This window comes from Dendronephthya gigantea, unplaced genomic scaffold (assembly GCF_004324835.1).
Source record: "Dendronephthya gigantea isolate DGI-Jeju-01 unplaced genomic scaffold, DenGig_1.0 000239F, whole genome shotgun sequence".
In the NCBI taxonomy this organism is placed as follows: domain Eukaryota; kingdom Metazoa; phylum Cnidaria; class Anthozoa; order Malacalcyonacea; family Nephtheidae; genus Dendronephthya; species Dendronephthya gigantea.
Genome location: NW_021163249.1, coordinates 69,233 through 84,977, shown reverse-complemented (window position 1 = coordinate 84,977; position 15,745 = coordinate 69,233). Strand labels below are relative to the sequence as shown.

Here is a 15,745-nt window from a genome sequence, read left to right as displayed (position 1 = left end):
CTGTTTGGAACCCACGACATTGTTTCCAATTTTTTAGGTAAATTATATTTTAATACCGGAACAAGTGTCAGTGAATTAACAGAACTATATGTTTTCTAAATAGTGCGTCATTTTCGTACCTAATATGATGTGTGTATAATACTGGCTAACTATATAACTATATAATTGCAGTTGGAAGTATATCTTTAATATCATATTTTTTAACACAGTTAATCCTAAGCGGTGAAGGTGCCTACACTGGTGATTTTGGTCTTCTTTTGAACGGAGTATACGGCGATGATATTCAATTTACGGAAGCAAATTCCGAAATCATTCCTCTGCTAAAGCGCGTGATCGCTTTGCTACAAGAAAGTGGCGTCTCGTTAACTGCCACTCGTTTGCCACCTGGTTATTCGAATGCTGTCGGCGCTGTTGCCGAGGAACGGCCAGCTAGAAAGATGGTAACTCTGCAGAAAGATGAAACGGGTGTACCCGCATCGGTTGTCGTACACGAAAGTAAGTAAGACATCCAATTCGCCCCTCCACGCTTGAAATCATCCTTAAGCTTAAGGAGGTCGTGTGGCTTTTGGAGAATTTATTGGGAATGAATGAAAAATAACATTCCTAAATTTTTGTATTGTGAAATGATATATAAATAATCAAGTTTGTGGGAACACCACGTATATTGCAATGATGATGACCCGAGCTAACGGACCGAAAGCTCTGCAGTACACAAATATACGTGGTGTTCCCACAAATTGATTATTTAACTAACTCAAAACTGTCCCGGGATTTTTTAAAGTGGATAATTTTGCGGAATTTTGTACGTGTTTAAATTGTAAATGGTTGAAAATTTTTAATGGAATGTTGTTATATCTCCCTGCCGCATAAAATAATATATATATTACAGAATGATGTTGTCGGTACATGCAGTGTGTAGTTTTGACATGCTATATTTGCAAACCTTCCAGGATCGGTTGCGAAGGCATCTGAGGTTGCGACCGGTTCCACCCTCATGCACGCTACTCTTGAACCAGGGGTAGCTTCAGCGACAGCAACCCAAGATTCTGGAAAACCGTCCATTTTAGCGGATCAGATATTCAACAATCTGCAAGTCAATCAACTTGGTGAAACGTTTAGCGGAGGAGATGTGAGTGTGTCGGACATCGCTGCTGCCGGTCAGTGGAACGAGGAAAAGCGACGAGAAATTGGGAAGAACCTACGAGAGAAACACACACTGGAGTGTGTGCAATACGAGAATGAACTAAGAGCAGAGGAAATAAAGGTAAGTATCCCCTTTCTCGCACCGCTTCTTAACCGCTTTGCATTTTACACAAAAAAATGGCAGCTTTGGTACCACGCCAGGCTCTCGCAGAAGATTTTACATTGAGGCAAGATGCTAAGCTTAAATGCTAAGCTTATGAAGGCACGGCTGCAAAAATTGAAAAAATACGTAGACAAGGCCTTACAAATAGATAATATTACCCGAAGATTTTAACAGTGATTAATTATAGTTTATCTTATTCGACGAATCACAGTGATTAACCGTTTGTACTCCTTAAATTAAGACAATTAACGAGGTCCTCGAGGAATACCAGGACAAGAAGAAGGCGAAGGTCGAGGAATTGAGAAGTGAACTACATGAGAATTTGCGTCGAGCGACCTCACCGGAAGAGAAGGAAGCCATGTTTGAAGAATACACTCGAAAGATGGAAGAAGCAATTCAAGCTTTGGATGAAGAAAAGGAGGAAAAGTTGAAAGAAGTTCGGCAACGTTTGAAACGCGAACGGCTTAGAAAGAAGAAAGAGTTGTACAAGTAAGTGAAGATATTTTTGTCTCATATGTGTCTGGTTTTAACTAATGTATGGAAAATTTCAACTGTGATCCCCATCACTACTGGTTACGTGGGGGCAATTTGAAACTTAGTCAATTGTATCTTTCTTGTCACTATGTGAGGCACATTTCACAATAACCAGTCTACATTTCAAGTCACTTTAGCGTGAGAAATTAAGTTAAACTCCTCAATATAGAAAATTATGCACTTCACATAATAGGGGTTTAAATTAAAAATAAACCTTTGCCTATACCATAAACTATATACTATATAAGTTATTAATATATCTAATAATTACCTCTATTTGTTATATACTGCAGTTTCGTAATAATTCAACCCTCATTCCGTTATATTTGTACAAAATATAAATCCCCTTAAATAGGGCCAACATGTTGGTCCAATATTAACCAACAATTTTGATGGCGGCATTGACATTGTTGTTCTCAGCTGAACACGATGTTAATAAGGCGAGTTGACACGGGCCATATTTTCAGATGCAACTTTCTTCTTTTGCTTCAATTACAAGCAAGTGAATAGTTTTGAATGCTCTGTGTATGAGCGTCCTAATTTAAAAATCCATTCTATCACATCAATTGAACGACGAAAATCGTACTTAAAATTGCTGCAAAATCGTCTGTAAACTACGCTTCAGGTTGTGTTGGACTAGTTTTGACTTAATATTTGTTTAAAGTTATCATTAAACGTTCTTCAATATCGTCCAATATTGTTAGACCAACAATTTTAAGTGATGTTCACCTTGTGTGATGAACAATTAAAACACGATGCTTGAAATGAACCGTTTATTTTAGCCGTCATAAGGAGGAAGCGAGAAGAGCTGGTATCGAGCACGTGGTTGATCTCGAACTGCCAAGTGACGACCAACTTGAACAAGACCTGATACAGCTTGCCAGAGAAAAAGAAAAGTTGCTGGCAGAATTGCAGAAAGCTTATGCTGACGAAGATGCCGAGCTTCGTCGCAATCTTGATACGGAACGAAAAGCCAAGCTTGATGCGGATATGGAAGCATTGGCGAGGGCAATGACCACGTTGGTTCCACCTGGGGATGTACAGGCTGCAATTAATGAAATAAAGGAGGTATAGTCGGCAAACAATTATATCTTACTGCTAGGAAATGCCCCGGTCATTTTCCTTTAGAAAATGCAATAAAGCTTAAAAATTAGATATAGGAAAAGCTCACTTCCTCAATGCTTTGTCAAGGTTGTTTGTGACTCGATTAAATTAATATTGTAATTGTGTTACTCGGAGTTTCTCCGTTAATTGGTAACTTAGAGTGGCACCTTCACAATAAACAATTATCGTCATTTTCCCTTGATGTAACAAAAGGTTGCCCGCTATGCCAAAACTAAAGCATAGCTAGTGCTATCCGATTCACTCTTGACATACATGTGTTAGATTTTCCTTTCGCTCCACTCCATATCCACATTATCATACCAGTCATAACAAGATAAATTATTTGAATTGACCAAATATGCAAATTTGTGCACGAGTGTGCTCTTTGTTCATAATAATAAAGATCACTCTTCATGCAGTGACAATAACAACATGCCCTCTTGATTTCACATGTTTCTATAAGTGTAGAACACTATATTGGGGTATTGGGTGTCTATGATTTATATCCGGTGATGGTTTATATGGTAATTTTAAGGCCTCTTCTATATTAACATTAGATACGCATCGTAAGATTCCTGCATTGCGTCGTCTATGCATGTGGCTTTACTGTACAGGTATCTTTGACATGCAGTTCTTTTAATTTTACCGGTAATTTATCATGCGACATAAGAAAGAATAAAAATGGTACTATCGACAGGCCGTCTGCCAAAAACGGGAAGAAAATGCCAAGAAACTGGCGAGTTATTCAACTCATTTTTTTAAACTATGCTGCACAGGAAGTTTTTTTGCAACGTGCGCACAGCGATGCGCTATAGCGCAATAAAGGCGCAGGAAAACAGAAAACTTGAATTAACATGGATTACTTACCCGTCACAGCTAGCAAACAATTATCTGAATTGTATATAAACAATTCAGAACACGTTCGTCTGTAGAAAATATTGATGGGATTGACACCAAAAGTCACTTTAATTCACAATGAACATTTAAGTATTTTACAGTGTACCACTGTACATATTGCATATACACATCCCAGGTGTTTTGTGTCCTAGTAAGGGAAGCTATTAAGATTACTTTATTTACGCCAATTTATCTACACGCGATTCTTCAAGTGGGCGACTAGTCTAAACTATATATTTCAGCACAAGGTTGCCAATAGAACTTCCCTAGCTCACGCCTTAATTCTCCATTACTAGATTGTTAACCTGATCACTTTGTCACATTGTCACTTTATACACTTTACCACCTAAGAGTTCCTATTTCCGCGCTTTAAATTTGAATGTTCGTGGGTCGTGCAAAGCATTTACATTTTCTAGCATTTCTGCATGGTCTTATGCAATATTATTTATTGTAACAATTATTTTGTAGCAGCTCTGCTATGCGGCTGCAATATATACATTCGCTCTTACCATGTAGGGACGTCGATATTGCCCAATCGCCATGAGTGAAAAACAACAACAGCTGAGTCATAAATCTGTTTTCCGGTGTGCAAATGTGTCGTTTAAAATGTTCTGAAGACAACGTAAATAAACGCAACAGTGATTTTGATCCATTGATTAAGCGAAAAATGGCAATAAATAAAAAACGACAAAGATGTTTTTCGACTTCGAAATCTTCTAAAAATGCCTTAAAACTCGTTGCTATGACTTTATAACTTATATTTTTGTTTTGTAAACTTCATAGTATATCTTTCACCAGTTATTGTACAGTGCACAGTACGTAGTTGCGCCATACGCTTTCTTTTCTCTAGTCTAACTTTGCCTTGACAATGTCATTTATGCATCATTCCATAGCACTATTTGTATGTGTTTTTAATCCGTATGATATGAGTATAATGTCCCTATCCTTACAAACGATTGGATGATCTTTAATTGTGTTCCATATTTAGACTTCTGGCAAAATAGCGAATCGACAACAAGACTTGAAGGAGAAAATGCGATCAAAACGGGAGCGACATCGCGCGAAGAGCGGCAAGGGCGTTCGACTAACATCAGAAGAAGAAGAGGCGCTAAGGAGCGTGGACCCGGAATCCGATGCGGCGACGAGTATTTTCGAGGCTGCGAAACTTCGAGAAAGCGTCATAGAGAGGAACGCAGACAACGCTATATATGATGTTCTAGCTAAAATTGAGGACGACGAACTCGAAGACACCAAAAGCCGAGTTCTCAACGATCTTTTGAGTAAGACCGCGATGTCGGAAGAAGAGAAACGATCGTTCGTTGCGAAGTTCTTTGCGCAGGCTGCGGAAGCGAGGGAGAAATTGAATGACACGAGGGAATACAACCAAGCTGTACTCGCTGCTAAGATAGCGGCGCGAAGGAGAATGAAAGAAAGTCTTGCCAAAGAGAGGGCAATGAAAGATGAGGTGGCTGCTCTGTCCAAAAAACAGGTAAATTCAAATTATCACTTTGAACTTCAGTTAAATTTGTGTACAGAAAGCTATAGCGTAGTGTGTGGCAAGTATATACGGCAATCAACAAATATCACTGTCTATGTTAGATTTCCTTATATTTCCAAATTTAGGAACATCAAAAAAACTAAAATGTGTATTACTCAATCGTACACCCGTGCTGTTTTTCCGAGGCTCTTTATCGGCTTAAGAATTTTTTTTGTGGTGATGTTTTTGGGGTGTTTTAGTAACACTTAGTTCATTACTGCTCGCTTCAAGAATGTCGTTGATAATAGCACGCGTGTTTTCTTAAATAACTCTAATACCTCGAGTAATATTAAGTGTTTTTTAAACACACCAGACATTGATATGCATGATTTTATTTACAATAAATTTGGCAAAACAAAACACTCTTTGCTTAATCACTCCCATGATTTCCGTGAAAAGACTACAGCGTGAGAAATAAAAGTTGAAGCTTCAACAAGGGAAAAAGGTCGACGAAATGTTTTGCTCAATATTGCCCATTATGACACGAATTCTTTGACTCTTTATTCTTTTTAGTGATGATATGCAATTTTAATCGCTGCCGTTTCTGTGCTTTATTCGATAAACATTTCATACTCGTTCCTGATCTCTTGCGCATGCGCTCTTTCACAATAATATTTCCATGTTTAGTTACCCCTAAATACCCGAATTTAATCCTTGAGATTTGATTAAGGTTAGGATTGGGATTATTGTAATTATATATATATATATAGGATTACTGATCAAAAACATTGCCCTAATGTCGAACTAGGCCGTGTGTATCTTCTATATGGAGCGCCCTTTGAAAAATCTGAGAGAAAGTTATAAATTTTGCTCTTATGAATTTCTCTATTAAGCAAAAAAACATATTACTATTATTGTGTATAATGTACAAGCTTGAATATCTTATATCGAGGCATGAAAATAAGGAATCTGTAAAATAGGTTCTTTTATAACTCCATCGGTTCTTTTGCTGGGACAAAATATGCATTTTAAAATGGATAACATGCAGACACTACTACTAATCCCTTCTGGCAGCCAAGAAACTCAAAGATTCTTTTGCAGCGCATCTCAGATTAACACGAGTTTCATCTCTCTGAGGATGTTTATAGTAGCGTCCGTTGTAAGAAGAGAAAAAATACGAGCATTGTTATTTTTGTTTTGTAGGCCCGTATGTCGAAAGATGCAGATACAGTCGACGTTCTGGAAACAACGGAGGAAATTATGAAAGAAAGTGTGAGTGAGGCGATGAAAGCTTTGGAGACCGAGCAGACGGAAAAACTTGAAGAAATGGAGGTCGAACACAGAAAGGACGTTTTCCATATGGAAGAAGAACTTAAAAATGCGACGAACAGAGGAGTATCGAGCATTGAGGAGCAAATGGAGCAGCAAAAGCAAAAGGTACTCTGACAAAAGTTGATTAAACACCTTTTTTTATAAAAAGATTGTTAAAAGGCTTTGAATTTACCATTGTTGGTGGTTGCCAAAGATATTTTTCACAAAGATGGCCACCACAAAACGTACATGGATTCTTAGGGTTTTTTTATTTATAACAGGAAAAGAACAAGAAAGTGATTCTTTTCAATAGCGCTATAAAGTTTTGTCTATATGATTAGGCTATACCTGATGTGGATAACATATTGATTGTCTTGAGTCATAAGGCTGATTGAATAATCCGCGAAATGCCAAAATTATATTGTTTTTCATTATTGATTTTCCCCCTTAGATGATTGCCACTGAAAAGGAAAAGTTCGAAAAGGATTTACATAACAGACGCGGCCAACTTTCGGAAGAAGAAGTCCAGCGACTAATGAACGAGCATGCCGAGCGCACGGAGATGCTGAGTAGAAATATCAACATGGAAAAAGATCGACAGTTGAATTCCTTGGCCAGTAGGATTGCGGAAAGAAGAAAAATGAAAGCCGCCATTTTAGCAAGAAAACATGAGGCTGAGGTGGCGAAAGAATTGGTGAAGCAACAAGAAGAGAGGAACCATGTTGAAGACGATCAGGTATATGTGTGAAACGCTCGCATTAAATCACGATAAACCAGAAAATTAGCTCATATTCATCCTATGCCCATCTTAGAACCACAGTTTGTTCAGGTTAATTGTTTAAAAACGCCCCACAGAGTTGAGGCTAACTAAATCAGCATTCAAGCTCCGAGAGAGACTAGCTGGCAATCAAACCTGCCAAAGCAATCTTGCTAAAGCAGAAGCACTTATCGTGATTGACTTCATGATAACATTCTCTCTCTCTAATTTACTCTTTTAATTGACAACATATATTGATGGTGCATTGCGCGTATATTTCATATTTGAGATGTTTCACATCTCTTCACGGCGAACTTCGAGAAGTAATCTTTGGCGACAAATAAAAGAGTTGAACGAAATTCTTGACATTAGAAGCCCGTGCAAATTTATTCCGAATAAAATCAATCGCAGTAGTGTCGTAAAATTGTGATTACTTAATCTGTGTTGGTAAATTCAATCATGTTTCATGTTAGATTGCGGAAACTCGCAAGAAAGTTCTAACGGAGAAGGTGAACGGGATGGAGTCGGAAAAGGCGGAGAACACCATATTCCATGTCTTGCAGCAGCATCATATTCAGCAGAAAATCCAGTTGGAAGAACAATTTAGAAGTGAAATAAAAGCTTCGCAGGATGAAGCACGTGCAAAGATAGCCGAGCAGAGACAACAAGAAAAAGACCAACTGATCGCAGCACATGAAAAGGTACGAAGAACCTAACACATTTGATTTAAAGTATACTAACCGATTTGAACCTGGTATAAATTTAGTTGTTTTTAACTCGGTGGCAGTAAAAGAATAGTGAAGTTTTAACGTGCAAGTAATTTGTTTATTCCACACCGATTTTGCAGGACTTTATTGAATTACTCGCAAATCCAGACGGTTTGACACCGAATCAGTTGGCTCAAAAGAAGGCCGAAATAAAAATACGACATAAGGTAATGTACACCTCTTTCCTCGATCATCAGCCTAAAATGCAAATGAGCAAGATTTACTCGTTATGGTTTTAAGAACAAAAGGAACATGTTTAACCCTCTAATGAAAAATTATTAGAGTATAATGGACCACTCGCATAATAGACCAACTTTTGATTTATGCGACAAAAAGAGAATTTCTGAAAAGAGCAGTAAAATTGACAAGTTTGGCTGCAAAATATTGTATAGTACCGAAGATCAGTAAATAGCCAATCAAAGTTGGCAAATTTTATATACTTTTATATTATGACCGAGGGAGTGTAACTAAATTATAGTTCCACACTTCTGCCTGGGGGGATTTAATTCCTAGATAATAAGTTGGTCTATTGTACAAGTCGTCCATTGCTGCATCAAAGAATTATTCGCTTTTTTGAGTACATGATAATCTTCATGTGAAGGTTCGCTAAATTCGCCTTGTGTACTCATATGTCAGCTGGTGGTAGTACGAGAGTTAAAGTTTCACTTTATCGATTTCAAATTTTAGAGAGAGCTCGATCAATTTGAAAAAGAAACAGAGGCTCAGCTGAACGAGACAGATAACCATATTCCGCCATCACTGCAGGTGAAACATGCGAACGAAAGACTTCGTTTACGGGAAAGGCAACTACAGGAATTAGCCGGAACAATGACTGATCTGATGACAGAGGAGGTGAGTCTGTTTTCTTTCGGGTGTGCATCAAATTCTACAAGGCATGTTTAAGGCGGTTCAAGCTCAGTTCCTGACATGTTTGGGCAGTGAACCAAAAACTGTTTAATTTTTTTTTGGAATCTCTCGTATCTCATATCTATTTTAAAATTATAATACTTTTAGTTAATTAAGTATAAAAGAAATATGTTTCAACGATTTTGATAACGACCATCTAGTGTAGTTTAGTCCAACAAGAATAGCGGGTGTGATGCATGCACAGCTGGTGAATGGCTGAGAAAGATAACACGCGAAATATTTACACAAGAAACAACCTCCTGTCGTTCAGTTCGCTTTTATAATACGGCATTCAGATGCGAGTTTCGCAGAAGATATTTATTAGGTGTTTCATTTTTCCAGGAATTAAGCAAGTCCTACGAAGAAGAAGCTAAGAGAGCCGCTCAAAATGCGAAAGAATTCCGGGAACGGACAACTTTTGCCATGTCAGAGAAAATCAAGGAAATGAAAGAAGCCAGGCGGAAGCATAGTGTCACCCAGAAAGAAGAGATGGATGACGAAATACGGTATGTAACTTGACAGATGGAATGAGATCAAAGTCAAATGGCGGTTTTTGTAAAAATATTATCATTATAAACATAATTTACAAGCGAACATTTTAGAAGCGAACAACCGAAAGCTAAGCGTTCCTCTTTTTAAATACTCTTCCTAGCTGTTTAGAAATTTTCCGGATCAAATTTCTTTTGCAAGTACTTTAAGTGTATTTTTTTTATTTTGAAAGTTTCGAAGCTCCTGCTAGAAGTTTCACATTTTATTATTCGTTTTAGCTCCTGTTTAAAGTTTGAATGTTCGTACTAGCACATGTCATGCTTTTCACTAGAGCAAATTATTCTCAAATAACTTCCACATTCGAAATTCCACCTAAAACGTGTGTTTGCGTTTGTACAGGAAGCTAAAAAATTCTGAATTATAAAACTTTTTTAAAAGATTAGGGAGAAATAAATCAAAATTGTTTGACGTAGTTTCAAATGCTATAACAAGGTTAATAGTACGGCGTAAAAAAATAGGGAAGTAGAAAGAGCAGTTTCACTTTTAAGCTTGAATAGATATGTTTGTCGTTAAGCCAAGCGTATTTGTAGCGTGGTTTTTTCTTGTTTTTTTCGGAAAGATCAGAGCTTTCTTTCATTCCATCTTGGGTTATTGCCGTCATCGTTGTGTGTTCTGTCGGTGGGCTTTCTACGTTCGTTACTGTAGTGTTATTCTACTGCTGTTCATAATTAATATCACCGCCAATGGTTCAGTTTAGCTGCCTCGACAATAGCGCCAATTACAACAATCACAATAGCGGAGATACCTGGGTCAAATGTCAACTCTGATGCGGTCACGGGTCAACCCGAAACACAACATTCGGTCGAACCAAAAGCAATACTTTTCAGCTCAGCTCAATTGTGAAAATGACTGCGGGCAGCGGGCTGCGTGAACTCGAGACATATTTACCTTTTTTATGTCTTGATTACAATCACTAATAAACATAATAGTTTACTTATTATTGCGAACTGGAGATGTTAAAGTAAGCAACACTAATTTTATACATGCAAATTTTCACAAATGCAGGACAACTACAATTATTTAAGGTATTTTAATCAGTTCTAAATTATGTGTGAAGATTCCAGCATCATTGACAGGATTGTGTACAACACTTGAGGTTTTTGAATATTTTTAGTAATGAGCTTCACGTGACAACAGAGGAATTTTGTGTAAATAGTATGTTTCGAAAATAAGAACATATCCTGGTGTGTGGGATAGAGCATGATCACTATGGCACTTAGAGTCCAGAGAATTAGGAGAAAGATCACGAGGAGCAATGGACTTTATATCTCATAATATGGTCTAACCATCTTGAGGGCTACCGTATTAAATTTCTTAAAAGATTACCATTTAGGTGATTGGCATAACGTCACTGCCCTTGTCGTAATCCTATTACACAGGGAATAAGGAATCCATGTCTCAAGCCGCAGCCGGGCAAGGGCATCTGAAAATGAGATGAAAACAGTGAGGAAAGTAGGAAGTTATGCAAAGTGCGCCCCAACAGCGATTTTTTCGATATACACATGAAAATATATACTTGTTTTGTCGGAAAAATTTACTTTCGCCCCCCCCCCCCCTCTCCCTCTCCTGCCTTAACATGTCCACCCATGTCCACCACCATCTCTCTGGACCTTTACCGGTTGTAGGCTAATGGGAAATTCGTAACAGTTGTGTGTGTTCTTGTTCTTCTTGCTTCATTAGTTTGGTTTCTGTGTTTTCAGGCGAATGGAAAAGGAACTCGAAGAAGAGCGCGAACGCGAGGCTTTGCGTTTGGCAGAAAGGGAAGCGGACCGAGAATGCCGCAAACGAAAACAGAGCCAGGAACGAGAAGAAAGGAAGAAATTAGAGATCGCACAGCGAGGACAGGCAGAACCGGAGAAAGAGGTAGGCAAGGATGTTTTTATATACGCCCGACCTCTTCTTTTGGCAAAAATTACAAATACTGATCTCATCATATCGATTTATCGCAAGTAAACACCGACCAACATTTGTGTTAAGAAGTAAGTAATACTTCACATAAGTTCAACATTATGCCACTTTACCATATTTGGGCGCACCAAGAAGATCAGAAAGATGTCAAAGAAGGCCTGATAGATATGGAAACAACACGTGTAGATATACTTAATATTTGAAGGGGACTTGTTTTTGTCAAAAAGGGAGTGATCGCTAGTGGAGTAGTGGAGTGGCTCTTCACATAAGTTCAACATTATGCACTTTACCATATATGGACATGTACTGACTGTTTTGGGAGTAGGACATGAAAGAATACAGCGACTTTTGGACGTCGAGAAGATTCGTAAAGCAATATATATTATATAGTTGTTGATATTTTTACCTTATGAATGAAACATAAAAACCATACAATTTTCTTCATAGTAAGGCATGTGCCGCTTCAAGTTATAAACCATACCTAGTTTATAGTTGAAAAAATTATAAAAAATTTTCGCATACCGAATGTCGCGCGGCTGTATAATTATTTCAGCTTTTCAAAAAGTCTATTTCCTAAATCCAGTTTACAAAGTTTTCATTCCATTCCTCATTTGCCCATCTCTAAATAAATAGATACTATACTGAAAAATTGTTGCCATGAATCACAAATTTTGGGGGTTCTTTTCAGCGTCTTCTCAAGGAGCACGAAGCAAACATGGCCAAATTCCAACAGAATTTGCAAAGCGAGCAAGAACGTATGAAGGCCGCTCTGAAAGAGAAGCTAGAAGCGAAAAGAAGAAAACGGAAAGAGTCTGGAATTGAAAACGCTGGAAAAACCGTACAGAACAGCGAAAAGAGTTCACCTGTCGTACCCGGGCACGCTGTTCGGATTATGCCTGACGAACCTGCGAAATTGTCAAGCGCCCCAAGCTCGCGAACTGGTAATATCACCCCTGAAGTTGCGAACACGACAACAGCAGCCGGTACTCCTGTTGTAACTGTTGGTCTTCCCGAAAACATGTCAGACAACGACTGGTTGTCGTTGCTTATATCCTCTCCCGTATTCGAAAGAGTCGACGAAATCGAACAGCTTCTAAACCAAGGCGTTAGCGTTGGAGGAAATGGAGTGCTGGGCGCGAGTCGAGGAAGGCCGTACATAGATCTCAAGGATGCGCAATGGCTTTGCTCCGGAGATCTAATACCGGTTGATATAAACGACCTGTCGCCTGCTAATTTCGTGGTGTATCGTTTCGGAGTATTTGTCACACATCTCTTGGAAAATAAAATGAGCCTACCTTCAGTGACATTGCTGCTCGCTTCAAACCTTCCTCCGAATAACTACGATAACAATGCATTCCGAAATTCATTTTTCTACGAGCATACTCGACAGATTCTTTTCGTTCGCGAGGAACGCCTTCATTCTGTTGGAGATTTCATCGTGGTTATCATGCATTGTTTATCGCACATCCTTGTTGATGATCTGGCCGACGATCAAAATCCGTTGTTCTTACGAGCTTTTTATAAGGTAGGTATAGTATATCAGGTTATTTAGGTGCTGTTTTTTGTAGGAGTGTCAGCTGTGGCTACAACAATGCAATGCCTTTCACGTCGAAAGCGGAATTAGGATGAAAATAATCATAATATGCATGTTGTTTATTATCCCATGAAGTTGATTGATCGGTTGGTAATTACCCCGCTCTCGTTATCCGCTGATATTCAACGTCTCCAAGTCAATTTTCACTGGTGCTGTGTTTGCCATATATACGTTGACATACATGTGTTAAATAAACATTTTCGGAAAAACTCTTCACAGCTCTATTGCGGTCAACTTAGACCACCCTCGTCGTCTTGACCGATAATTGCATGGAAAATAATTTTTAAGACGAGTTCTTGGCGTCTGCATGAGGATTGATTTCATTTCTATCTCTTTTCACATTCATATTGTTCAATAAAATTCATGCATGCGTTAAAAGGGTGTTATTCTTTGAAAACTACCAAGATCCTAGACACATCAACATGGAAAATTAAGAAGGGCCTAAACAGCGAAGTTGTGACGTAATTGCCGGAAAGGTTTATAATACCATAGACAATCCAGAGACAATCCTGTCTTCTGGATTGTCTATGATAATACTCAAAAAATTCCCAAACTGCATGGGCATGCAAGCTTGATTTTAAGCTTGTAAATTTCAATGTTAGCAAATCCCCAGCTTATACGTTGCTTATCTTGTGGTATATTTTCCCGCAGACAATGCGAATATGTTGTCAGGACCTATTCTTCTCTCGAGCACGCTCTACTGATGCAGCCCATACTCTTGTCAATGACCCAACGGCGAATGGCAAATCTCCTCTGGAAAAAGCTTTCCAACACGTATCCACGATGACGCAACGCACCAATGTCGTCAGCGAACTAGTTAACATCAAGGTGACAAGTATCAATGATGTAGATTATTCACCAAAGGTAGGCTTTAACAAAGTTCATACTTTGGCCACCCAATTCTACAGTTCTTGAGCGAACATTTGGCCAGACCTCGTCAGTCCATTGCCTTCACTGACTCCCATGATTAGGTTTTAAATTCGATCAATAGTGAACGTCGCGTTTTTAGTGCTTGATCGAGGCCTAAAACATTCAACATCTTTCAAGGACTCTAAGGCTATGATTATATGCACACGGTAACACTTTCGAGCGTTTTAATCTTTGCTTTCACACAAAAACGTTAGCAATTTAGTAGCTACTTTTCCTTCTCTGGCCAGTTGTATAAAAGACTAAGAGGATTTTCACAGACTAGAGGATTTTCACATGACGTCATGGCCGTTATTAACTCTTTCATTTCTCCCATACTTGCTTCTAGGCTATAACAAAGCGCGTTATGGACCAGAACTCGTACATGGATAAATCGAATCTGCGTGGTCACCTAGCGACGCTTCATACCCCTACGAAATCTACGAAAGAGTTTGCTGCTACCCGTTTACAACAACTACGAGGAACGAAAATTGATGCACCCATCACAAACTTAAGGTATGTCCAAGCCTAAATCACTGGAAAGTTTGAATTGTGATGTGACAAGATTATAAATTCCGAATTTGTAATTTTGCTTCTTATATCAGTTGTTAAATTTATGGGTTGAGATGAAAGTTCTCTGAGGGCATGATATATTCATAATTTGGCCAGTATGAGCTGATTACATTGCTACCCCTCATTATTCCTGCAGGGCCAACCAGAAGACGAGGAGCCACTTTAAGAACCCGAAAGATTTGCTGTTAGCGCAAATCAACGAACTTCAGCGACATCTCGACACGAAAAACTCCGAGCTTGTTCAAATGGCAGACAGGGAATCACAACTACTGCTGTCAGTTTCAGAAGAAAAGCAAATTGGCGACGACCAACGAAATTTGGTGAAAAATCAGCTGGATGGTTTTGCCATGAAGAAAGAATTATTAGCAAAGAAAATTGCATTCATCGAAGATGAAATTACCAAGAAGAAAAAAGAGGCTGGTCTTCTTTGAGATTTTTTTGACAATTTATCGTTTTATAATGTTAATATGTATTTATTTCTACTTTCATTCAATTTTAAGTTAATTGCTTCACTTTGCACTCATTTCCGCAGTACGCTGTTACAAAAGCACAATTACATTATATATATATATTATATATATTCCTTTTTTGAAAAACAAAATCGTGGTTTTTGAATGATGTAATGATGAACACAAAGTCCAATAATATAATCACTACATGACGGTTATTGAAAATCACATTGCTTTGATTACACAACAAATCCTAAGGAAACTGCGATGATACCATGTTATATTGTGTCGTATATACCCTCACTATACCCTAGCTCAACTCGATTCATACATATGAAAACCACGAATAATGTTTAAAACATAATGTAATTTAAAAATGTAAAATTCTATTTAGTATACCTGCATGTATTTTAATGTAAGTTATCTTTGTAGTAAGTTAAAATAAAGGCATAATAATATTTCATGAATCGCGTGCTTTTTTTTCGGCTACTGGAACCGGTTGGACGAAAGCTGGATAGCGCTGTCCACTAGAGTAGCGATCTTTCGAACCGTTTCTAAAGGCGATTCTCCATTACGTCCGCTCCGCCCGCGCGGGCGAAGCGCACTTTGATTTTCAGGCCCGTCACGGTCGCATGGGCAGATTTAGGGCCTAGGGTAAAAAGCGCATCACATCAAGACTCAACCTGATTAGTCTTTTATTATATGCA

The 15,745-nt window shown here is 38.4% G+C and overlaps 1 protein-coding gene across 1 annotated transcript in view; it reads left to right on the top strand.

Annotated features, from left to right (window-relative positions):
- LOC114540534 overlaps positions 1 to 15,501 on the top strand; it is a 73,148-nt gene extending 57,647 nt beyond the window's left edge. The window contains exons 72-87 of the mRNA XM_028560653.1: positions 210 to 495; positions 951 to 1,264; positions 1,548 to 1,795; positions 2,623 to 2,908; positions 4,830 to 5,330; positions 6,522 to 6,755; positions 7,081 to 7,365; positions 7,860 to 8,087; positions 8,234 to 8,320; positions 8,841 to 9,005; positions 9,402 to 9,565; positions 11,309 to 11,471; positions 12,205 to 13,041; positions 13,762 to 13,974; positions 14,366 to 14,532; positions 14,726 to 15,501. Of these exons, the coding sequence (XP_028416454.1) occupies positions 210 to 495; positions 951 to 1,264; positions 1,548 to 1,795; positions 2,623 to 2,908; positions 4,830 to 5,330; positions 6,522 to 6,755; positions 7,081 to 7,365; positions 7,860 to 8,087; positions 8,234 to 8,320; positions 8,841 to 9,005; positions 9,402 to 9,565; positions 11,309 to 11,471; positions 12,205 to 13,041; positions 13,762 to 13,974; positions 14,366 to 14,532; positions 14,726 to 15,020 (4,473 nt within the window). The 3' untranslated portion in view covers positions 15,021 to 15,501. The remainder of the gene's footprint in view (positions 1 to 209; positions 496 to 950; positions 1,265 to 1,547; positions 1,796 to 2,622; positions 2,909 to 4,829; positions 5,331 to 6,521; positions 6,756 to 7,080; positions 7,366 to 7,859; positions 8,088 to 8,233; positions 8,321 to 8,840; positions 9,006 to 9,401; positions 9,566 to 11,308; positions 11,472 to 12,204; positions 13,042 to 13,761; positions 13,975 to 14,365; positions 14,533 to 14,725) is intronic.
- Positions 15,502 to 15,745: the final 244 nt, after the last annotated feature.